The sequence below is a fragment of the Cotesia glomerata genome, linkage group LG4, assembly GCF_020080835.1.
Source record: "Cotesia glomerata isolate CgM1 linkage group LG4, MPM_Cglom_v2.3, whole genome shotgun sequence".
NCBI lineage: Eukaryota > Metazoa > Arthropoda > Insecta > Hymenoptera > Braconidae > Cotesia > Cotesia glomerata.
In genome coordinates, this window is record NC_058161.1 from 6,101,065 (window position 1) to 6,127,497 (window position 26,433).

At 28.9% G+C, this 26,433-nt stretch overlaps 1 protein-coding gene and 1 long non-coding RNA gene across 2 annotated transcripts; one reads left to right on the forward strand and one right to left on the reverse strand.

The window, feature by feature from the left end:
- Window positions 1-326: 326 nt before the first annotated feature.
- Window positions 327-1,278, reverse strand: LOC123264355. The gene is made up of 3 exons (XR_006509310.1): window positions 1,243-1,278; window positions 928-1,178; window positions 327-668 (listed from the first exon to the last, which is right to left on the reverse strand). It is a non-coding gene; the product is annotated as an uncharacterized LOC123264355 (long non-coding RNA).
- A 36-nt stretch (window positions 1,279-1,314) lies between these two features.
- Window positions 1,315-23,831, forward strand: LOC123264342 (extracellular sulfatase SULF-1 homolog). Its single transcript, XM_044727580.1, has 11 exons — window positions 1,315-1,497; window positions 6,692-6,996; window positions 8,698-8,937; window positions 9,659-9,980; window positions 10,425-10,575; window positions 10,668-10,843; window positions 13,659-13,769; window positions 14,497-14,780; window positions 18,792-21,275; window positions 23,240-23,321; window positions 23,406-23,831. Exons 2-11 carry the CDS (start codon window positions 6,741-6,743, stop codon window positions 23,491-23,493), a joined length of 4,194 nt encoding a protein of 1,397 aa, XP_044583515.1. The 5' UTR covers window positions 1,315-1,497; window positions 6,692-6,740; the 3' UTR covers window positions 23,494-23,831.
- The last annotated feature ends 2,602 nt before the right edge of the window (window positions 23,832-26,433 follow it).

Genomic DNA, 26,433 nt, shown 5'->3' on the forward strand with positions numbered 1-26,433 from the left:
AAAGGTCTTGATGAGTGTAACATCGGGATGAGCTTATATCTTTAAAAATGTCAATAGTTCACAAGATACAAAGTCATTTCTTAATTATGTATCTATAGAGATAGAGCATTTTCGAATACAGCCTAAATAATTTTCATAATAAATTAACTATCGGTGAGAACGATGTGAAACCTTGAAAAGGCACAAATTCAAATCAAGACCTTTGCAATGACACTAAATTTCATTAAAAAGACCGATTTTATCATATGAATATCCTGGAAACAAAATTTTTCTTATTCTCTTAATAATATAGATTATCTTTAATTAAATTAAATTATGAAGAACATTTTGACAAAATTTGTTTTTAAGCAAATAATAGTTTGCACATGTGCAAGTCAAAACAATACTCTAGTTAAATTTCAAGTCTAAATTAAAAAATGCAATTCTATAAAACGCCGAGCGAGTAACAGCTAGTATTTATAATAAAAAACTTAGACTTTTTCAAGGTGTTAAATGCTTGAACGTTCGATTATCCTCCTTCCGTTTAGTTGTATAATAAAAGAACCTTTGCAGGTGATGAAGTGCAAAAAGTCTCTTTTATATATCCACGATCTATCTATGCCTTTATATATATATATATATATATAAAGGGTTGGTTTTTTTGCTCAGCGAAAATTTACTCACCGCCACTATAATAAATGTGTACATAGTATTTATATATTTTTTATACAAGGTAACATGCAATATTAACTATGCTTGTACTTATACAATTACTTGAGTATACTATTATACAGTTAAATATATATTAATATACATATGTATGTATATAAAGTTTGTTTAATAGTTTGCAGCGAGGATTGAGCAGCTGTTTCCATTTTCATACCTTCCATACCAGTTCTCTTTTTGCCATCACACATACACCCGTAAATATTGTGAATATGAACTTACAGGAGAGAATACTTGGGTTTTAAACAGCATCCTCTTCTTCTACACGATTCTACATAGGCTATTATATTCTCTCTTCTTTAGTCCATTCTCAGAGATCAGATACTCACGAGTCTGAGTGAAACTCTGCTTGGAATTAACTCCACTCTGTATCTGGAAGTTCTATTCCTCTGGCACTCTGGCCTCTGGCTTTAGCTTCAGTTTCGTCGCGACCATCGACGAGGCGGCATCGCAGCCTAGCGTGGCTAGGTTTACTTTTAAATTACCCACGTGTTTTTAAATAAATAAACAATTTAAATAAATAAATAAACTTCTTACCAATTTTTACGGAAAAAAAATTTTATCATTTCTTCGCTCCGATTTTTATTTTTAATCCTCTGGTGTGTTATTAATTAAGTACAGTAACCCTGAAAAAAAAAAATTTATATACATACAGTTAATAAAAAAAAAAAGGCAAAGTTTTTTTTAGTAAATTAGTTGAGTGTAAAGTGTCAATTTTGAAGTTCCCACATCAATTCACAGAGATAAAAGCAACTAACGAAAAAAAAATTGTCCCTGAGCGCGCATTTGTGGGTGAGTGTCTGCTCGCATGTTTTTTTATTTATTTGTTTTTTTTTTTTTTTTTTTATCATGTTTTTACAATATTAAAATGTCAGCGCGAGATTAGACGCACGAGTATGTGTATGGTTTAGTATAGAGAAAGAGGGAGGAGGAATAGAAGGTGGTGAGAAAAAAATCAACCGCGAAAAAATAAACACTAGAAAGATAAATAAATTTTGATGAAATAAAATATTCATAGACGGTGATGATATTATTCATAAGAAAATATATCATTCCAATAAATTTTGGATTAATTTATTATCATATCATTAAAATACTTGGATATTATTTTATTTTGGTAATAGCTGATTTTACGATAAGTAAAATTGGGTCATTCAAACCGCTCGCATGCAAACTCAATTGGCCATGAAATGGAAATCCAGCATACAAATAATATGTAACTATATGTTACCTATGGTTAGATATACATAAATTTATTATATATGTACTCTACATTGTTTACATATACCCGCATTTATTCAAATTAATCTTTAGGCGGTAGTTTTACCATCAAAACACGTCAGTTAATTCTCCCGTAAATCCTGACGGGTTGAGGATTTTTTTTTATAACACTAGATTCAACCTGTAAATATTAATATTTATATTTATACACGTAATCTTTATTTAAATATAGATGAAATAAAAAAATAAAAAGTCTAATTCCATATTTAATAATATTTAGCAGAATTAAATAAAGTATCACAGTTGAATAACCGGGTCCGGTTTATTTTATCTTTCAAGATTTATATATAGATGAAATATATAATAATAATTTAGCAGGATATGTCGCATTGATTTTTACGCTCACTCATCCAAAACGATTCACATATATATATATATATATATATATATATATATATACAGATGTATAAATAAAACATTTTGTTCCCTTCACATAAGTAACATAGCGAGAGTATTTGAACAAACGTTTATATGATGGCTGCAATGCGACATTGGGCCAACGACTTTCTCACAATTGACATCTAAAAGGCCATTCATCTTTTGTATTTAATTTTTCTTTCTCATTATTATCTATACATATTCATAATAAATTACCTAATAATCCATCATAAATAATCGCTCATTTATTCGTTTTATTGTTATTTATTATATTAATATTAAAAAGTAAATTATACGTTGTTAAAAAATTTATTTTAGGTTTTCATAAAACTTTTATTACATCCTTAGTAATTAAAAAAATTGAAACAATGAAAATTCTTATTGGTTTTAATTTTTAATTTAAAAATAGACAAAATAAAAATTATTAATTTAAGACTTGAGTGACTTATAAAAAAAATTTTAAACAGAACTTTAAAAATTAGGCAGCTTAATTTTTTTTGGAACAGTATCAGAAGAATTATTTATTAGACATTAGAAGTAATTGTAAGTACTATAAATATGCGTAAAATTAGTATAAACTAATAATTATTTTAATATTGATGTGGATAATAAGATAAATTGGTAAATTCTATTGAATAGGTTTCGTAAAAAAATAGTTGAAATTTCATTAATTTTCAGTATAATTATTGTAGAATAGTTAAAATGTCAGTCAGGTGTACAATGAATATTTTAACACTGTAAAAGAGCACTTGAAAAATTTATTTTGTGGATAATAGAACCTGAGTTTAAAATTTGAGTCTCAATTCGAATTCCTACCTGTAGAAAAGAAAAGAATTGTAGAATAGAGTTATAAATGATGTTCAAAATACATTTGATTTTTACTAGTGATATTTTAGAGGTAAAATAAATTTTTCGGGTTGAGTTTAAACACAAAACTATTGAAAAGTTAGTATTTTTAATATTAATACAGCAAAAAGTACTTTTTTTTTTTTTAACAAATATTTTTCAGTTTCAAAGCTTCAGTTTATTTTTTAATTTCAAAATTAACTCATTCATTATTAACAAACCTTTTTTAAACTCTAAAAATTAATAAAATAGATGAAAAAGAATTTGAATATCAAGAAGATAAGAAATTGTTACGGATACACTTGTGATGTTGATAATTAATTCACTTTTATCTGTAAAAGTTAAAAGTTTACAAAGTAAAGTTATTTTATTGCATTAAAGTTTTTAATTATTTACACAATAATAACAGCATAAAAAATGAAAACTAAATTTAAACTAACTGTGGTTGTTGTCATTATTATCACTACTATTACTAGAGCAATAGTACACGGGTAGATATTACATATAGTGACATGTAAAACCGTTATTTAAGGCAAGATATGACGTGTTATCTCTGGTGTACTGGAATGTACGCTGAAACATGACCTGAATGATCGAAACAATAGCTCGGTTGTTATTATTCCGTTTAATGTTTGGCACGTTTACGTGTATCGCCGCTATTAACTGCTACATAACATTAAATCATTTGTCGTTATGCTCATTCGTCTATAACAATTGTTATTTATAAATCTCGACATTGCTATTATATTTTAAACATATCTACTTACCGGTAGACCTTTAATGCCTACTCATATTAATAGTATGTGAGATTAATCGCACGCATAAGCTATTTAAAAGCTAGCTGATACGATTGGATGATTTATTGGGACTTAGATTGGGTAAAAATTTTATCGAGAAGAAAAGTTTGCTTAGTATAAGTAGAAAGGTTTTAACCATTAATTCAAATTATCGTACATTGTCAATATATCTAATCTGGATTATTAATGTGGTTTCAATGGATAAAAAATTTCACGCATATAAGTAATAAAGTAATTTGGAGTGTGAGTAATATTTATGCTTACACTTGAATATTTTAGCGAAATATTTTAAAGTGTGTAATAAAAATAGCAACGTTCTCAACAATAAATATCATGAATAATTTTAATTTAATTGCAATTATTTGTAGTTAATTAAATGAAGGATATATTGTTTTTTTTATGATAAAAAAAACTAAATTTTAATTAAAAGTTTTAAAAAATTGGGGCAAATAAATAAAGTTATAACTCATGACAAAAGCCAGGAAGTTTTTGGTGTTTAATTATTATAAAAACATGTACAAAGTATAAATAGTTTACCAGATAATTGAATTTTTTGTATAGAAAAAAAATCTGGTATTTTAACGTACATCTAATCGTTTCGCTGTAATTGCGGCTTGAAGAACAAAGTACTCAGGAAGGATTATTTTTCTTTCTGCTGGAAGTAATGGAATGAAAAATTTTTTAGTTACACAGAAAAAAAAATTGACAAATCAAAAAAAAAATTCTTGAACCAAGAAAATAATTTTGAAGAGTTTAAATGTTTTACTCAAGAAAAATTTCTAGCTTAAGAATTTTTCTACTCGAATCAAGAAGCTGGCTATTCAAAATTATTTACTTGATTCAAGTTAATAGTAAGTAAGCCAAAGGCCAATAACAAGGTCACATAAGTTTACATTTAATAAATAGTATAAAAGTTGTTCATTGTTATAAATACTTAATTAGTTAAAAAATACTTTGTGCATTAAGGTAGAATATCTTTTGATTTTATTAAAATTTATTGTGTATCTAACATTACTGAGGAGACGGCGGCCAAAGGGTATTTATTATTAATTAATAACAATTTGTTTAACATTAGTACTTTGATTAAATAATCATAGCCTTACATTCTAGGGCATATAGAAAAATTAGGAAAAAAAAAAAAAACAAAATACAAAAAGTTAAAAGTTGTTTTGAGAATTTTTAATAGTTGTTAAAAAATTTCATTATAGAATAAAAAAAATTAATTTGAAAAGAGCCAAAAGACTTGTTGTAAAATCCTTTTAATTAAAATTATTTTATAAAAATAAAAATTCAAACATTTTTCGATTAATATAATTAAAAAAATAAATTTTTTGTAATTATGCTTTAGTTTTTACACTGTTTTTACCGCATTATATTCATACAGCAGAAAGATAATATTTCTCGTAAAAATTTAGTATGTAAATTAATGATTGAAAGAAGCCTTGCTCTATGACCAATAATAAATGGCGCGTACCGTGTTGATGAAGGCCTTGATACTTTGGAACATCATCAAATTGCAATTTGGTAAAAACGAGTGCAGAGAACGAGGCACGTGGAATGTTATGCTGCGGCACCAGTATCACTGTACTGAAGATACTTTTGTACAATATATATTATATATATATAATGGTTATCTCCTTCTACATGTCGGTCTAAATCCATCGGTCTGTCTTCTTCGCTCTAAAGCTTTTTCTTGTATACCCACTTTGGTCTTTCACTCTCATTTTTTTTCTCTTGTCTGTCTTGCATTGGTCGACCGACGACCGGTTCGTATACCTCTTGTTCCCCGTAAGTACCTTACCTGACATCCTCGAATCGTCGAGGCAAGGAGGAAGAGCCTGTGCTGGGTAGATACTACACCGTCAGCAGACCGCCGAGGACGTCCCTTCAATGCCATTTTCAGCAATCCGATTTACAATATTTTTTTAGTCGACTCATTTTACGATATACATACTGTATTTAATACCCGGCACTACGCTCACCTCGATAGTTATTGTATAAATCCTTTTGTGTTTAATTTTTAAGAGCACTGGACTTTGGTATCGTCCTCATCCTCAAGTTCACCACCATCAGGTTCTTTTAAATTCAAGTGTGAATTTTTTTTTTGTTACGCTCAGTTATTTTTTCTATTCAAAACGACTTTCGATCCTTTTAGTTTTTAAAAATGCAAATTATTTTATGTAAATAATATTTTTATTTTTAGAAAGAAATTCAGTAAAAAAAACAGTCAATTTAAAGTAAAGTGTTTTTTTTTTTTTTTTTTAATTATTTAAAGAGTAGTTTTAAAAGTTTTATAAATCTTAGCGACCTTTTTATTTTGCCGGTGCCGTGTAATTTTCTCATTAAAGCGTTAAATTATTTTTAAAATATGTATATTAGTACTTAGTACTAATAAAATGTGAGCACGATAATTCTCAAGTTAAATTTATTGTTTTAAACTTATTATTTTAATAATTTACATTTCATTTTTATATCGTATTATTTATTTCGACACTACATAATTCTATAGAATAAAAATTTGACGCGTAATTTTATAAGATGCGTAGTTTTTATTATTAAAGTCCACACTTAGCTCTAAGAATAATATTTTTTATTTATTTACACTTATGAATTATTGTAATATCAATTACAATTATTTTATTTTTTAACAAGGCAATTAAGTTAATATAAAATTTTTATTACAGGACTTTGAAGAATATGAGGTAAAAATCAATCATCATTGGTGTTGGCAGAATGCAGGTATTGCTTCAGGCAATTGAGCTGCTGCTACTCGCGGTGGTGGTTGGATCGAACGCTCGGCGTGATGAAATATTAAACGAAGATCTTTTCGGTGGTCAACGTACACGCGGTAATTTTAATATAAATTCAAATTCGAATATTAATTACAATAGTCAGCAGCAGCACAATTCTCCATTTTTGCCGAATTATCAACGGGAAAGAAAACCTAATATTGTATTAATACTCACTGATGATCAAGATGTTGAACTTGGTATGTATTTAAACTATTTATTGTACCTGTTAGAAAATTATTTACACAAAATATTTATATTTTTATTATAACTATAAAAGTTACTAATTTTTTAAGTCACAGTACGGTGGTTGATATTCTTATTTCATTGTATGAGTAATTTTATTTGACTTCTGAGCGGTTTTCTATTTCTTTGGAAACTACAGACGTTATTATGTGTTTTATAATGCTCTTAACAATTTTATAACTTTCTGGTATGATTCACAACATTTTAAATTCTTGTTTATGTTCGAGAATTTTTTAATGTTTTCTTACTCAAAACTTAGAGTGTAAGTTTTCCGACCTTTAGTAGATAAGTTAAAAAATTCAACAGTTTTTTTGTCGCTTAGGGGTAAAAAAAAAAAGCAAAGAAAACTGTTATATTTATTTGACCTCAAAATTCTGAGTCTTTTTTTTCTAATTAAATTAAAACCTAGAATTTATTTGAATATTATAAAAAGTAAAATTTTTTTATTCATAGTTTTTAAATATTAACTTTTGAACTTTCTTTACGATTTTTAAAAAAATTTTTTCTGAATTTTCTGAGAAATTTTAAAACTGCTTGGAATGCTATATAATATCACGGAAAAATGAAAAAAAGAAAAATTACATTATAAATAGAGTAATAAGCGTCGCTTCATATACACAGAAAAAAAGGTTCACTTGAGCAGAAAAATATTTTTCTTTCTAATTATTTTCTTGAGCGGAAAAAAATTTTTTTTTTGACACAAGAAATTTCACTTATTCCAACAAAATTAATTCTCTTGCTTTAAGAAATACGTATTTTGGTACAAGAAAATTTATTTAAGTTAAGAAAATCTTCTCGTTTTAAGAAAATTCAGCCTCTTGAACCAAATAATTTAGTTCTTGATAAAAGTAAATTTTCTTCTTGAGAAAATTTCTCCCTTGCTTCAAAAAAATAAATATCTCGATAGAAGTAAATTTTCATTAATATTTTTATTGATTAACTTGTTAAATAGGAAGATCAAATAATATTGAATCATCTTTTTTCATTCAATATGAATAATGCACGCTAAAATAAAATAAAATGGGTATCAAACATTCAAGAAAAAAATTTTCTCAAGGTGAGAAAATTTTTTTCTCAGCTGAAGTAGGTGGCGCTGCTTCCCTAAAGTATCTAAAAATTTTGATCAAATATAAAAATTTATTGTATTAAGTATTTATAATAATTTGAATTAAGAAAAAATGACTTCGACCAAAAATAGAATTTCTAGAAAAATTTTTACTTTGGCCAACACAACTTCGGTCTTCCTTCAGGCACCCGAAAATTTTCTTGAGCCAAGAATTTTGTTCTCCAGTCAAGAAACTTTTCTTTCTGTGTAAAAAACTAGAAAAATTGCAGTCGAAATAACATTTTTATAAATTCAAACTTTGAATGTCAATTTTCAGAACTTTCAATGTAAAATTTATATTTTACCATGTAATTCTTGCAAAATCTGCAATAATTACTGTAATTTTTGTAAATTTTTGTAAATTACTGAAACTGTAATTTTTCCAGTTTTTTATATAAAGCGCCACGTTCCATTATATAATGTAATTTTTTTCTCTTTCTTTTTTCTGTGTTTCAACAAGACTTAATAAATTAAAAACTTATAATTTCCATCCACAATAATTATATTATATTACAAAATAAAATGATTATTATTAATTGTATTTAAATAGGGTCGCTTAATTTTATGCCGAATACCTTAAGAAGAATTCGAGATGAAGGTGCAGAGTTGCGGCATGCATATGTTACAACACCGATGTGTTGTCCAAGTAGAAGTTCTCTTTTAACTGGCCGTTATGTTCATAATCATCAAGTCTTTACTAATAATGACAATTGCAGCAGCCCACAGTGGCAGCGAGATCACGAACCACATACTTTTGCTACCTACTTGAGCAACGCGGGATACCGTACAGGTTTGTAGTAAATTAATATTATTTATCACCTTAATTAATTCAAAGTGCTTAATTAAAGAAGTTACAATTGTTATTATTATTAAATGGGGTTGCTTATTAATATTAGGGTGGAGTAAATTTATCTGGGCGTTTATGTTAAACCCAAAAACAAAATTAATTACTTAAACGTTAATTAAATAGTCTAATTAATATCGCGTGACGTTTTGTACTTGCGCCAAAGTAAAAGTGTCAAAAGTCTCGTCTCGAGTGGTTAAAGTGAGACAAATTAACAAAGAACGACGAAAACGAGGAGACGAATGACGACGACAACAACGGGCGAGTGTGTTGGGTGAAATTGGCCGTAGGGTAAGCAACAAAATGAGAAAAAAAAAACAGAGCCGTGATAAAAATCTACAGCACACTCTACTCTACTCTACTCTACTCGAAGCAGAGCTCAAGGAAGAATAAAACTCGACGCAAGTAAGAAGGAGAGAAAGCAGTATATGACCCGGGTTTGTAACTCTCGTTATATTATACCAACCGAGAGTCAGAGTCAGCTTCATAAAGTCTCGTTATATATATATATATATATTACAGGTTACATCCATTTATATTTCGTGGCCTTTGTTGGCCTTCATCGCCATGGTCCATTCAAATTGAAAAGTGTCTGAGGGATATCACCTCAAGAATTGAATAAAAAAAATTTGGTAACGACAATTCTTTTTTTGTAAATCTGTTCCAGGCTACTTTGGTAAATATCTGAACAAGTATAATGGCTCGTATATCCCCCCGGGTTGGCGTGAATGGGGTGGCCTTATAATGAACTCACGGTACTACAACTACAGCGTCAATATGAACGGAAAGAAGATAAAGCACGGTTTTGAGTACAGCAAGGACTATTATCCGGATTTGATAGCAAATGACAGCGTCGCATTTTTACGTCAGAGCAAGCACAATTTTGCACGGAAGCCCGTTATGCTTGTGGCAAGCTTTCCAGCACCTCATGGACCCGAAGATTCAGCACCTCAATTTTCCCAACTCTTCTTCAATGTCACAACCCATCAGTGAGTTTTGAATTACTTTTCATATCGTTTTATTTTTTTTTCTCTTCTATAGATGTATTACTACTGCTGTGAGTATTTTTCTCCCTACCGCTACCAATACTCACATAATAATCGCTGCTTTTATTGTCCCATGCGTGTTAATGTAGAGCTTTGTTTCTGGGGTGTGATATGCGTCAAGCCCGAGTGAGAATGTAAGCCATGGTACGGTGAAGTAGACAAAGAGCTTTGTGGTGAAGCTAGACAGCCTGTCCAATGTCTAGATAAAGTGCCCTCATAAAAAAGTTGCTGAAAAAAATCAAAATAAATGATAAAACTACTCGGGAAATGTTGAGCTTATTTAATGCCGCTGTTCTGTGCTCTGAAAAATAAACTTTTCATTATTCCGTACTCATTATATTATTTTAATACTCATTATTTTTTTTTTTTTTTTTTTTTTTTTTTCAGCACTCCAGCTTATGATTATGCTCCAAATCTGGACAAGCAGTGGATTTTGCAGGTAACCCAGAAGATGCAGCCGATTCATAAACAATTCACAGATTTACTGATGACTAAGAGGCTGCAAACACTTCAGAGTGTCGACGCCGCTGTTGAGAGGGTTGGCTTTTTTTTTCTCTACTATAAATCTGTAGACGATAAATCATTTATATGATTAGAAAATAAGTAACTTAATGACCTCTTGACTTACAGATTTACCAAGAGCTCAAGGATCTCGGAGAACTCGACAACACGTATATTATTTATACATCCGACCATGGCTATCATTTGGGTCAGTTCGGGCTCATTAAAGGAAAAAGTTTCCCGTTTGAGTTTGATGTACGTGTGCCGTGTCTTATTCGTGGTCCTGGAATTGCACCTGGATCTGTGTAAGTTTGGTTTAAAGAAAAAAAATTAAGAAAACGGTTGACCCTAAAGGCTATCCCTGCAACTTCCCGCTAATTCTATACTTAAGCGTTCAAAATTACACTTATTATGATTTTGAGCTCTTCAAGTTCAAAAGTCTGATGGAAGGTAATATTCAGATCTCAGCCAATAAATAAATAAATAAATGCTCAGGTTATTTAAGATCCGTGATTTATTTGATGTCTAAATTGTATCAAAATCCGCAACGTTTCGTTGATAATCTCAACTTCATCAGGCGTTTTCAAATAGTTCTATATAGACATCAAAGTCCAAATAAACATGCGCTGTATTACAGTCGTATGGAAAAATATGATCCGTAAATTAAATTTTATCCAAGAGTCCATGTAACTAAGGATTAATGAAACAATAATTGTCATTTGGAAATATGGCAATTATTGTCAACAATAAATTAATATTCTTATTTAATATGCACACTATTATCAACCGTGTGTCTAACCTTAGATACTTTCCAAAACATATGATTAAAACATATTAAATAAGAATATTAATTTATTGTTGACAGTAATTGCCATATTTCCAAATGACAATTATTGTTTCATTAATCCTTAGTAACATGTTTCGTTAATCGTTAATTGTTTCGGTAATCCTTAGTTACATGGAATCTTGGATAAAATTTAATTTATGGATCATATTTTTCTATGCGACTGTAATACAGCGCATGTTTATTTGGACTTTGATGTCTATGTAGAACTATTCGAAGACGCCTGATGAAGTTGAGATTATCAACGAAACGTTGCGGAATTTGATACAATTTAGACATCAAATAAATCACGGATCTTAAATAACCTGAGCATTTATTTATTTGTTTGATAGAAGTTTAATAAAACACTACTTTTTGAATTTTCAAACCGCAATAACTTTTCAATGAATGAACCGATTTTATCGCGGCTTACGGTATCCAACGCAGCTTTTTGAGCTCTTTAAAAAATCTTAGAGCTCAAACTAGTCAGACTGAAAATTACATAGAAATTCTGAAAAAAACATTTTTTTGATTTTTTTCGTTAACGATAACTCGCGAACGAATAAACCGATTTTGACCGGGCTGGCGGCAATCAACGTAGTTTCTTGATGTTAAAAGCTGATTAATTTTTGGAATCGATCGATAAAGCCGTTTAAAAGTTATTTCAAAAAAACCACATTTAAAAAAAAATTTTTTTGTAGTTTTTTTGAGATTTCTCAAAATTTAACGGTTTGAATCAGTCCAAAATGTCTTCAAAATCTAAGTTTGGTCAAGCTCTTCCGAATGGTGCCAACGGCAATGAAATCGGTCAAGCCGTTCAAAAGTTATGAGAGGTTTATATACGGCCGTATGCACACACATACACACACTCATGTACAGACATGCGGACATCATCGCGGAAACATTCGGGGAAGATTTCTAGGACCTCAAAACATCAACATCCGTTGAAAACTCGATTTTCGAAAAACGGGATAAAACCAATAACTTCCCAATTTTTTAAAATTTTCAATTTTTTTAGCGGGAAGTTAAAAAATAATAATATATGTTGCGTAATATTTAAGTGAAAAGACATAGTATGTACAAATTACGTAGAATGTTTGAGGAACACCAGCTCAGAGCAAAATATTATTTCCTGTTTTACGCGAGAGAGATACGTCAACTTTAATATAGCGTAGTTTCCGCACTGAGTTTGGCAGCTAAATTTAGCCAAATTAATTTACCAGCTGCTTTCTCGTTTGTAGGTTGTAGACAGAGAAAGAGAAAAGAACGGACTCGTGCTACTCGTCGAAAATCAACGAGCCAGTTTATTCATTCTCGCTCTTTCTTTTATTATTCATTTCATATATCTCTGTTCTATTCTATTCTATTCTATTTCATTTTGAGCTATAGACAACTCTCCAGTATTTTTCTCTCTCTTTACCCTCGAAATCCCCATTTCAGTGTTTCAAAAAGTTTTACTTGTACTTCTCGCTATCCGTACTAATTGGTACAATCCAAAACTTCTAACTATCTAGTTTTACGGTATTATTTTATTCAAAAACTTTATTCTTATTTTATTTTATCATTTTTTTCTTTTAAACTCATTTGTTATTTTTTAATTGGTTGTACAAGTATTGTTAAAAAAAAGCAACAGTTTGTAAAGATTTAAAAAAATTGTTTAACTACGAAGATAAACATTCATTTAGGTAGTTGTAAAAGACAAAAAAAATAGAATCGTTAACAACCGAGCAAACCTATTTCAAATGATTCAAAGTTCATCTTTCGGTTCTTTTTATATATATCAAGAATCCGTATACAAAATTTAATCTACGGCAACATTTCCTGAATTGAACGTAAAAAAGATTAAAAAAAAATAGATATACCTTGAATATAAAATAAATATAAAAAATAAATGAATTTTGGCAGACGAATTTTATACTGCGCTTTAAATCGGCTTTCTGAATATCCTTCTTCTACGTCTACTTTTAATACTACCGCTTCTCGACTAGCACTCTCTCATTTATCTTTCCTTGCTGGCAGAGTGCCGATGCAAAGCCTTAAACGTTATCTAGACAGAGTTGAGACGATTATAAAAAATAAAATTAAAAAATATATATATTTTTTTTTATATCATTTTGTCCAACTATATAAGATTTCCTCAAGCGAAATTATCCGCGCATTAACTTTTTATATTAAAAAAAAAATGATACTTACCTTTTAAGAAAGCGCCAGTACGCCCAAAAGTAAAGAAAACTAAAGTAATAAAATAAAATGGATAAGTATTTAATTAATAGAGATAAAATTTAATGACATTTCAGAGTCGACGAAATAGTTTTGAATATCGATATGGCGCCAACTTTTTTGGACATCGCTGGAGTGGATACGCCGCCTCAAATGGACGGGAGATCTTTTAAAAAGCTTTTCCTGACGTAATTATCCTTAATATTTTATTTAAAAACTAATCATTTATTTAATATACTTTTTTTGATTAATTTTAACTAGCAATCTTGCAGTCACTATATGACTGCCTTGGCTTGTGAACTATAAAAAATTAAAATTGTGCTTCATTAAATAATAACTTTTGTTAAATTGCACTGTACTTTCTTGAATATTGACGTTTTTAAAGATATAAGCTCATCCCGATGTTACACTCATCAAGAGCTTTCATTTGAGTACCCACATACACTTTTGATATATTTTTCATATATACATATATATAATATATATTTCAAAGATATAAGCTCATCCCGATGTTACACTTATCAAGAGCTTTCATTTGAGTACCCACTTGCATTTTTGATATATTTTTCATATTTTCATATATTCATATATGTAATATATATAAATATATAAAAAATTGATGTGGGTACTCAAATGAAAGGTCTCGATGAGTGTAATATCGGGGTGAGTTTATATCTTTAAAAATGTCATTAGTTCACAAGATACAAGGTCTTTTCTTAATTATTGATATTTTTTAAGATATAAGCTCATCTCGATGTTACACTCATCAAGAGCTTTCTATGAAAAGGCATAAATTCAAGTCAAGACTTTTGCAATGACATTAAATTTCACTAAAAAAATCGATTTTATCATATGACTATCCTGGAAACAAAATTTTTCTTATTCTCTTAATATAGATGATATGATTTATTCCAGTAATAAACACGGCAGGCGAGCTAAATTCAAATGGCCAGATACATTTTTGATCGAATCATCAGGCCGTCGGGAGACTCCCGAGTCGATTGCCGAAGCGAAAGCCCGTGAAGCAAGACGACAAAATGCAACATTAGCGAAACAATTATTGGATCCAACTCCAGATGAGCTGGCCATTGATACCGATACTGAATTTGAAGGGGATCGTCTATTGGATAACGACACAGGAAGTGATCAAGATATTTCCGATGATGACGATTTAGAGGATTCAATTACCGATGAATCTAGTACGTATCTACTGTAAACGTTGTTTTTATTGTCTTCGTACTGTTGGTATTGCTGTTGTTATTTCAGTTGATTAAATCTTTATTGGTTCAACACATTCGCGTCAAACAGTTGAATGTGTAATGGGATAGAACGATAATAGAGAGTATATAGTTATAGTCAGAATTGATGGGTGATATGAGATAGGTTTAGAGTTGAGAGTTCGATTGATTGAGTGTAACAGATGCCGTTCGACGAACTCTGATGGTATACATTTGGTTCTAGCGTTGACTCGACCTGTCACGCCAGATGTTACGCATATCTAGACGCGAGAGAATACATTATAAATGCATATATCACATCTCCATGAACTGTCTAACTACATTCACACATCATGCATATATTCATACGCAGTGCATACGTTAATTTATAAATGTTGGTTTATATACACAGAAAAAAAAATTTCTTGACTGGAGAACAAAATTCTTGGCTTAAGAAAATTTTCGAGTGCCTGAAGGAAGACCGAAGTTGTGTTGGCCGAAGTAAAAATTTTTCTTGAAATTCTATTCTTGGTGGAAGTAATTTTTTCTTAATTCAAATTATTATAAATACTTGATACAATAAATTTTTATATTTGATCAAGATTTTTTGATACTTTAGGGAAGCAGCGTCACCTACTTCAGCTGACAAAAAAATTTTCTTACCTTGAGAAAATTTTTCTCTTGAATATTTGATACCCGTTTTATATTATTTTAGCGTGCAATTATACATATTGAATGAAAAAAAATGATGAAATATTATTTGATCTTCCCATTTGACATGTGAATCAATAAAAATATTAATGAAAATTTACTTCTATCGAGATATTTATTTTTTTGGAGCAAGAAAGAAATTTTCTCAAGACAAGAAAATTTATTTCTATCAAGAACTAAATTTTTTGGAGTAAGAGGTTGAATTTTCTTAAAACAAGAAGATTTTCTTGACTTAAATACATTTTCTTGACTTAAACAGATTTTCTTGTATCAAGATACGTATTTTTTAAAGCAAGAGAATTAATTTTGTCGGAATAAATGAAATTTCTTGTATCAAAAAAAAATTTTTTTTCGCTCAAGAAAATAATGAGGAAGAACAATATTTTCTTGGCTCAAATGAACCTTTTTTTCCGTTCAAAAAGAAAAATTTTTTGACTGGAGAACAAAATTCTTGGCTCAAGAAAATTTTCGGATGCCTGAAGGAAGACCAAAGTTGTGTTGGCCGAAGTAAAAATTTTTCTTGAAATTCTATTCTTGGTGGAAGTAATTTTTTCTTAATTCAAATCATTATAAATACTTGATACAATAAATTTTTATATTTGATCAAGATTTTTAGATACTTTAGGGAAGCAGCGCCACCTACTTCAGTTGAGAAAAAAATTTTCTCACCTTGAGAAAATTTTTCTCTTGAATATTTGATACCCATTTTATATTATTTTAGCGTGCAATTATACATATTGAAAAAAAAAAAATGATTCACCCGTACTGAAAAAAAATATGTGCCGCATATACACGGAAAGAACAATCCGAACAAAAACAGTTTCACTGTAAAAAAAATCGCGCCAAGTCCACGTTCATAAGACTATTAAGAAAAAATATTTCTTATTTCTTTACAAAAAGATATAAAACAAAAAAATTCAAAAATTCAAGTAACCGATATGATTGTATTTGATTTTCGGAAATTAAAAAAAAAATTTATTGTAAATTTGAAAATTAAAAAAAAAATTTTGGAACGTATTTAGTGTGCGTGGTTGCAAAATATTTTACTTTTAATGAAATTCGTAAAATCTATTTACTAGGACTTTAAAAAAATTGAAATACACAATGACGCACACCAAGTACGTTCCAAAATTTTTTTTTTTAATTTTCAAATTTACAATAAATTTTTTTTTTAATTTCCGAAAATCAAATACAATCATATCGGTTACTTGAATTTTTGAATTTTTTTGTTTTATATCTTTTTGGAAAGAAATAAGAAATTTTTTTTTCTTAATAGTCTTATGAACGTGGACTTGGCGCGATTTTTTTTACAGTGAAACTTTTTTTTTCGGATTTTAGTATTTTTTGTAATTATAATAAAAATTTACAATTGGTACCAACTCAAATCTGGCGTTGGCTGCATTTTTTATAACAAGTAATCTTCTTTAAGCTACAGTTTATGTAAAAACAATTCCAGTGCACCCTGGCGGATGTAGATGCAAGCTGTGAAATGTATTTTTTTAACTGTAGTTTCCCATCTATTGGAAGATTACCATGCATTCTCGAATTATTTAGTCTGTGGCATGTCACTTTTTACATAGAAAAAAAGTCAGGATCGAAATTTTTGAGCTTGCTATAGTTTGTGCTGATAAAATTTAATAATTTCAAGTAGATTAATTATTATAATTGAATATAATTAATTAATATCAGTAAAATAAAGCATGAATTACTGTTATAATATAAAATTTAGGAACAAGAAGTACCGTAGAATTAAATAAAATTTTGCAACCTCAAAATACCGTTCTGCTTACAGTAAACACAGTCGGTAGTCTGGCGCTTCGTTTACAACGGATTTGAACGGAACTTGGCGCCAGATTCTACCGAATCTGTGGAAATAACCCATTGTACATCCTCGTATAGTATACTCCGTGGTATTTGTAGTGAAAAAAAATTTCAGACTATAGTCAATATCCTTCAAAGTATACTAAATTATTTTTGGACTGTACTCAGTGAAGTCTCCGATTTAATCGATTAATTTTTCTGATTATAACGCGTAAAACTTCACGGGATATAATCTGAAAAATTATTTCGTGTAAATTAAATTATACTCGGTTGAAATTTGGATTATGCCCACGGTGACTTCGCCATTTTTTTTTTCTAGGGCCTGTGCGTAAAGTGCTGTTTATAATTTGTGAGTTATAGTCAATCAGATTATTGGACATTCATTAAAATATAATCAGTGAATTATATGAGTGTGTGACTATTTATATATTTTGATATGTAAAAATATTTTTTTCTTAGCCTAACATTTTTAAGTTCAAAGAGTCTAAGAAAAGAAAAAAAAATTTTTTAACCCCAAATTATCGGAAAAATTATGCTTTAATGCTCCTTAAATGTTTTTGATGTATGTAATAATTATTTAAAACAATATTTGACTAACCTAATGTTTAAAATACATAATAGATATGATAATGCTAAGTGCGCAGGCGCTAGAAAAAAAATTGGCGGAGTCACCGTGGGCATAATCCAAATTTCAACAGAGTATAATTTAATTTACACGAAATAATTTTTCAGATTATATCCCGTGAAGTTTTACGCGATATAACCAGAAAAATTAATCGATTAAATCGGAGACTTCACTAGTTCACTGAGTACAGTCCAAAAATAATTTAGTATACTTTGAAGGATATTGACTATAGTCTGAAATTTTTTTTCACTACAAATACCACGGAGTATACTATACGAGGATGTACAGTGGGTTATTCTTCTTTCCGTGTACGGAGGCAAAAAAAAAGTATGTGGCGTATATATTTTATATGTGCGACGTATATGTATTTTTGCCAGCATATATGCGCATATATATTTTTTCAGTGTGGGCAATGTTATTTGATCTTCCCATTTGACATGTTAATCAGTAAAAATATTAATGAAAATTTACTTCTATCTTTATATTTAATTTTTTGGAGCAAGAGAGAAATTTTCTCAAGACAAGAAAATTTACTTTTATCAAGAACTAAATTTTTTGGAGCAAAAGGCTGAATTTTCTTAAAACAAGATTTTCTTGACTTAAATAAATTTTCTTGGATCAAAATACGTATTTCTTAAAGCAAGAGAATTAATTTTGTTGGAATAAGTGAAATTTCTTGTGTCAAAAGAAAATTTTTTTTCTCTTAAGAAAATAATTAGGAAGAAAAATATTTTCTTAGCTCAAGTGAACCTTTTTTTCCGTGTAGTACTGTAGCGAGTATGTCTATGTCTATGTCTCTACTAGTAAATAAAAATAACTCAGTACTTTTGTTGCAGATGGTGATGTTCATTTAGATAATGGAGTAAATCCTTCATTGAATTTAAATTCAAAGCACGAGCGTCTTACATACGAATGTTCAAGACCTGAGGCACAAACTAATTGTCTTCCTGGTCAAAAGTGGCGTTGCGAGAAGGAAGGGCATCGTTGGCGACGTCACAAATGCAAGTATACGACAACAGCATCATCAATTACCAGTGGGACAGCGCACAAATCTTCTAAAAAGTGTGCTTGTTTCACACCCAATGGTGTTGTGTACACCAGACTCGAGTCTAATGACTTTCCACGAGATAATCGTGGTGGACTTTATGACGACGGTGAGGGATTTTTAAGCGGCGGACGTGGTAAGAGAAGTATCGTCGACCGGGAGAAAATTAAACACGATGTTAAGCTTGAATTTAAATCTACAAAGTCTGGTTATTGTGGTGATGTTGAGGATGATTTACGAGACCGACGAGCTATTGATGAAGAAGACGATGAAAAGTTTATTGAAGAGCTAGAGATTCTCAGAGAAGAACTTTCGCACGAGAGAAATAAACGTGATGTAAATGAAAATACTATTAATTTTATGGGCGACAGGTTGATTGGCTATTCTAAATATCTGGTTAACAATAGCGTTAAGGAAGATGATTATGATGATAATGAAGGCGAAACAGATTACAGTGTCAATGATTTTGATTTTACGAGCTTAAATAAAGTTGTGAAGAAATTTATCAATGTCGATGATATTTTAAAAAGACACCGCAGAGTAAGAAGAAGTGTTACGAAGAAAGACACTATCGAGCATGTGACAAAAATTATGGAGAGCATTGAAGAGGAGCTGGATGATTTGAAAGAGAGTCAAGTACGGCAATCAAATGGGTCAGAAGTAATCTCACCAAAGTGTTTGGTGCTACCAAAGGGCGGTGTTAATTGTACGACGTCTGTTTATCAAGATCCAAATGAATGGAAACAGTCGCGACGGGCTATTGAAAAACAAATAAAGGAAATGAGAATTCAGTTGGAGAGTCTTAAAGAAATACGGCGGCATTTAATGGATAAGCGCCCGCATTTTATACCAGAAGACGATGATTATTCTGAAGTGGATGATTTACACCCACACGAGCATCATTATCATAATAACAGCAATAATCACCATCATAATAGCCATCATCATCATCACCATAATAAGAACCATACTCGTCATCACAAAAAACATGACAAACTACCGGTGTTAACAACGGGCTCATCAACACAAGTTTATTATTCCAGTACAACTAGTTTTAGTTCAACATCTTTGAGCTCTACAAGTGAGGAGATTACTGAGACTCCAGTACCCGAGGGACTCGATCGATCGTATGATTCAGCGACTCAAGGGAAAATTACCACGAGCGAGTTACTGAGAACAACTACAGTCCCGACAACTATCAAGGCAAAGAAAAGTTCCCGAAGGCAGAAGATAAATAAAGATAATGTTGACGTACGAACGGATGAAGAAGATAAACCGCGACGTAGAAAAATTCATCATCATAAGTTAAATAAACTTAATAATAGTATCAATAATAATACTCTCTTGACAAATAGTGTTAATGATAATAATTTAAATGTTAATTTAAATGTCTCGTCTGACAATTGGCCAATTCGTGAGGAAAAAGAATCAACTGTCGATGTGATTAAGAATAATGTTAAGGATTATACAACTACTACAAGACAATCAATTTCTACCACTCCAATGTCTACCAGAGCTTCTACTACTGCCAGTCCGATGACAACAATCACAACACCGGCTACGACTACAACAACAACTAAAAAACCCTTGAAAATTATTAAAAATCGCACTGGTTTGGGTCCAGCGAGAATAGACGTTACTATTTTAGAACCACCTGATCGCAAGCATAAACAACAAGGTAGTACGTCTAACAATGGACGCCCTCCGCCGTTAATTAATAATCCCCTGGAATCACGTTACAAATGCTACTGCGAACCGGACAATCAGCCAAAGAAAGACGAAAAGGAGATTGCCAAAGAGGAGAGAAGAAGACTGAAGGAGGAACGGCTACGTAAAAAAGAACGTAAATTAAAGAAAAAAGCTAAGCTTGAAAAGGAATGTCTTACTGAAAAAATGAATTGCTTTGAGCATGATAATGACCATTGGCGTACAGCACCACTTTGGAACGCTGGACCGTTCTGTTTTTGTATGAATGCCAATAATAATACATACTCATGTGTGCGTACTATTAATGTTACGCATAATTTTCTTTATTGCGAATTTACCACGGGTTTTGCGACCTTTTATAATTTGAGAATTGATCCCTTTGAACAATGGAATAGATTGGGTTCTTTGACGCCTGCCGAACGATCTTACTTACATGATCAGTTAGAACATTTGAAGGGCTGTAAAGGGACTCGTGATTGCACCGTTGGAAATGCTAAAGAAGCTATAGCTACTAATAACGTACAGCAACAACGTTTTTTGACTAAGCGAAAGTACAGCAATTCTTTTGGTAAGTTTTTTTTTTTTTATTATAAAATTTTGGTAATTATTTACAAGTGGGGTCAACCTCATTTTGGTCCATAGCTAGGTGAAAAATTAAGGAAGTTTGAGCGAATCTAATGTAAAAAATAATTTCCAACTTTGAGCTTTGAAATTAAGTATATGTATAAATAAATACGTCATTTATCTAATCCGAAAATTTTAAAAAGATTCACCGTTTAGTTACTTAGATATTAAATTGTAAAAATCACATATTTTATCTCCTTATACACGGGCTCTTATGGCGGACAAACTTTTGTCGAGACTTTAATTATTTTTTTCAATATTAGCCTCCCGACTTTAACGGTTAAAAAATTATACACAAGAAACTTGGATTATTGCAAAATATAAAAACAATTTAATAATAATACATTACCGATATAACTTTTGAAATATTTAAAGTCAAATTTTATGTTTGTAACTCGTTTATCGTCAGCTATTTATTCGAATAAAGATTTGACAACATCGCATCAACAGCTGAGAAAAAAGAAAAGAATAGAAATATAGTTACAGAGAGAGAAATGTTTAACTCACACACTCATCCACGTCTCTGTTATGGGTATAATCAAGCGCGCTATTGCCAAATCTATTTATTTATTCCGGCAAGTAATAAATACGAAAGTAATTTTATTACTTTACTTTATTAAATAAGTAAAAATCATTAATTATTAAATTGTTTAAATTATTTTGAATTAAAATAAAGAATTTTGACGAATATTGGGAAGACTAAAATTAAAAAAAAATTTTAACATTATTTTGACTCATTAGTTACGCTCGAACTTCCTTAACATTTTCAAAATTTTTTTTTTCATTCTGCTTGTTTTTACGGCGGATTTATGGCACGCCGTTTTACTTTTTAAAGCTTAAAATTTTTTACCTAAGGTTTAAATTATAATTAACATTTTTACTGTTTTTGAATTATGTTTGACATAATTTTTATTTGAGATTATTTTTTTGAAATCTATTTTTATTTCACTATTGATAATTTTAATTCCATAAGCATATAGAAATATAGGGTTTTGGAGCATTTTTCATTTTTAATGATATTATTTTTTACAATTTTTTAAACATTCTTTTCAAGGAGGAATCAATTTTTATTTGGAATTTGTAGCTGTACGCATATTTGCCGATGCTATATAGTACAAAAATAAAAAAAAATTCGATGCAGCATCAATAATATTCGTCAATTGGAAATTGTACATTCTAAATAAATACTCAACGTATATATTACACATAAATCAAAATAATTATTTCCTTTCTTATGAAATAACTAATTAGATGTTAAAAAATAAAAATGCATACAATTTTCTATATGTATACATAGTTTGTAAATATTTTACTTACGCACAATTTTTAATAAAGTAAAAAAATACGATGTTATAATATCTTGGTACGATTTGCAATAGAACTGTTATAATTATTATGGAGTTTGTCTTTTCAATTAATTATTATGACAACTATTTTTTTATGAGTTTAAAAAGTAAAACGGCGTGCCATACGGATTTATGATAAAAAATGTCGTAAAAGAAAAAAATGAAGATTTCGATAGCTTTTTTGTCTTCAAAAGTTGGAAAAAAGTTTGGCTTTCATGTTTTTGGATAAAATTTCTATTTTATCTTTTTTTGATGTTTTTGATATATTTTTTTTTTTTTGAAAAATACATAAAAAAACGAACAATTAAAAAAAAAAGTTGAATATCACAATTTTCTAAAAAATTTCTAAATTTTTTTGAAAATTTGTTAAAATTGTGATAGTCAACATTTTTTTTTTTTAATTGTTCATTTGTTTATGTATTTTTCAAAAAAAATATATATCAAAAACATCAACTAAAATTTTGTTTAAAAAAATAAAAATTAAAATAGTTGACCCCACTTGTAAATATTTACCAAAATTTTAAACAATATTTTACAGAATAATAATTTTTTTTTTTTACAGAAGACATGTTTATACCCTCAGCGCTGCAAATTATTCGTGAAAGTGAACTTGGAAGTAATAAGAGACGTAAAAAAGTTTCAAAGTAAGTTTTTAATAATATTTATGTAGTAAATTTTCTTTGTAAAATAATTATATACAATTAATAATATTTTTTTTTTACAATTAGTTCCTGGAATCGACGAAGCAGAAGTTGGCAAAGTAACTGGAAGCATGCAGCTGATAAAGTGTCCCGACGACATCGACATCCGTCTTAAGTTTTATTTATTATTTATTTTAATATATTTTTGACTAATTTTTTGTAGTCATATACATAAAACTACTTTAAGTAATTTTAAATCAGTAAAGGTAATTTGGATGAATCTTTATTACTATGAAGTAGAATATTAATAATATAATTGGTATATAATGTGAATAATACACCAGTGATAAATATCAGAAAATCCCGGTAGATTTTCCCTATGTCCGAAAATGACACCTATGCAACGAGTTTAAGTATTTTCTGTATTACGAGCTGATTAAATAATAAATATAGAGTCAAGTAGGATTATATATATTTTTAAGGAACTCTTTGATAATTTTTATTGTTTTTTTAATTGAACTAATACTGAAATTTAAAAACATATTTTTATTAGGAATATTTAAAATTTTTTTACATATATTTGTAATTAATATTTTGTTTAACGCTTTAATTTTATACAAAGATCTATTGTTTTTTTTTTTTTTTATTTATTCAGTAAATAACAATTTTTTTTAAAGATATAATCTCACTACGATAACTGATTATTATATATTCGTAAAAAATTTGAATGAATATATTATTATAATTAGGGGCCTGAATGCACAACGAACTAATGGAATGCCACTAATTTTAAAATTATGCATTAATAAATAAATTATTATTTATCAATAATAAGAATTATCTTTTACGCTAATACTGGCTACCATTGATATATTGATGATTTGCCATTTAGATGCAAAAGAAAAAAAATACAATCGTAGTCGAAGGATAATTAAAAAAAAATGAAATATTACTGCCATAAAATTTTAAAATTATTTTTTATGGTCATTGATATTATCGATATAATATAATCTAATCAGAATATCAAAAATTTTACTAAGTTTCAAGACTGTATAAAATAATTTAATAAATGTGTTTTATTTTTTTTTTTTTTTAATTTTATCGACTAAAAATAAATTTTATTATTTACGTAAAAAAAAAATTTCCAACTCAATACGTCCCACCGGAAATTGTAAATAACTGTGTATAATTAATTGATTTCTGAATTCTGATAAACATACTATGAGAATAATATTTTATGTTATTAAATAATATAATAAAAAAAGAATGATTAATCAATAAAAGTGATAAATACTTTAAATTATTTAAATATAATCTCTTGTACTTTTTTTTAAGTATATATAAATTTTTTATATTATTATTAGTATTTAATATTTCGTGTAAAATACTATTATATTGTGGTTATTTTTATTCGCTTATATTTATATACTTCGATGACAAACAAAAAAATTAATAAAGACATTTTTATCTCTAAGATAAGTTTTTATTTGTTCCACCTAGTAATTACAAAATTATTGCATCAGTCAATTTAAATATATATTTTATTTTTGTGTGTTTATTATATTCATTCTTTATCGTAGGAAATATTTTTGTAGCTGCAAAACTTCCAACTCCAACGCTCGACACAAATGCTTGTACCGCAACAATCGTCATTATTATTACACTAGAATTACAATAATAATAAGTGTAAAACTATATGACTTGTGATCTTATGAAATTTTGTAATTGTATTAAAAATTTTTACTTACTATTTGTCCAACGACATTAAAGCAATCCTGTAAATTTTTATCTCCTATGACTGCTGTAGTAATTAATAATCCGACAAAGAAAGTGAAAAAAGACAATAAAGTTTTTGCCATTTTTTACTAAAAATTAACACCAAAAAAAATATATTTTTACTAAAAATTAACAACAAAATAAATCGATTTTTGCAATTTTTAATGATTTTTCATAATTTTTTATCACAATTTTAGATTTAAAACGGTTTATGATTAAAGTATGATCAAAATTAGTATTTAACAGACCAAAATACATGAAAATTATGCTTGCCTTAAATCTCAAAATTTTTTTTCTTGCCAAAACATCGAATTTTCGCTATTTTTTGGGGTTTTTTGCAATTTACTCAAAATTGAAGGCTAGACGGCCTAAACTGACTTGAAATTCGTGTTCAGCGGGTCAAAAAACATGCCCGTAGATAGGTAGCGCCCGGTGTACAGACAATTTTTTTTTTTTTTGTGTGCCGGTGTTATTATAAGCAAATAAACGAATAGCTTCATTTAAATTAAAGAAGAATTATTTCACAAATAAATTTAAAAAAAGTTTATTGTTGGAAATTTTCAAGAATATACACTCTTGTTTCAAAACATAAATTCTTAGAAAAAGTATTTTTTTTTTTGTCAATTATAAGTTATAACTAAATACTTTTAATATTATATAACTTACGTTTATGGAGTCAATTGACGTTGGTATCAATAATATCAACTAAAGTTTGAACTAAAAAAAATTTCATCGCTACTATCTTACACGTAACAACTTTAAGTCTATTTTTATTTTTTAATTGATTTGAATTAGATAAAAATTGATTTCTCATTAGCCAATCCACAACTAAATGCTCATACGACGTTACGATCAGCTTTTTTTATGTTTTAAAAAAAACCGCAAATTCAATGTTTTTTTAATTTTTTTCTTCACAGAAAATTGATGAAGAGATAGATAAATTAAAGTGATAAAAATTGATTTAATATTTAAATTTGAAAGTAAAGAAAATATTCCAAATTTTTACCCCAATTTCTATAAAAACATTTTTTCGAATTTATGTTAGCATTTATTTTCTTTGAAAAAATAAAAGTACGACTAAGGAAATCGTACATGACATAGAAAATAATTTTTCTCATCTCCGGGCGGAAAGCGTCAATTTTCCTCCCGCTGCGCTAAACGAAAATGCCGCTTTCCGCCTCCGTCGAGGAGAAAAATAGTATACACACCACGGGCAGTAAATAAGAAAGCCTCAGATCACATGTTTATTGACCTCGGCTTCGCCTCGGACAACAATTACATGTGATCTGAGACATTTCTTATTTGACTGCCCTAGATGTGTAATATACTATTTCTCCCC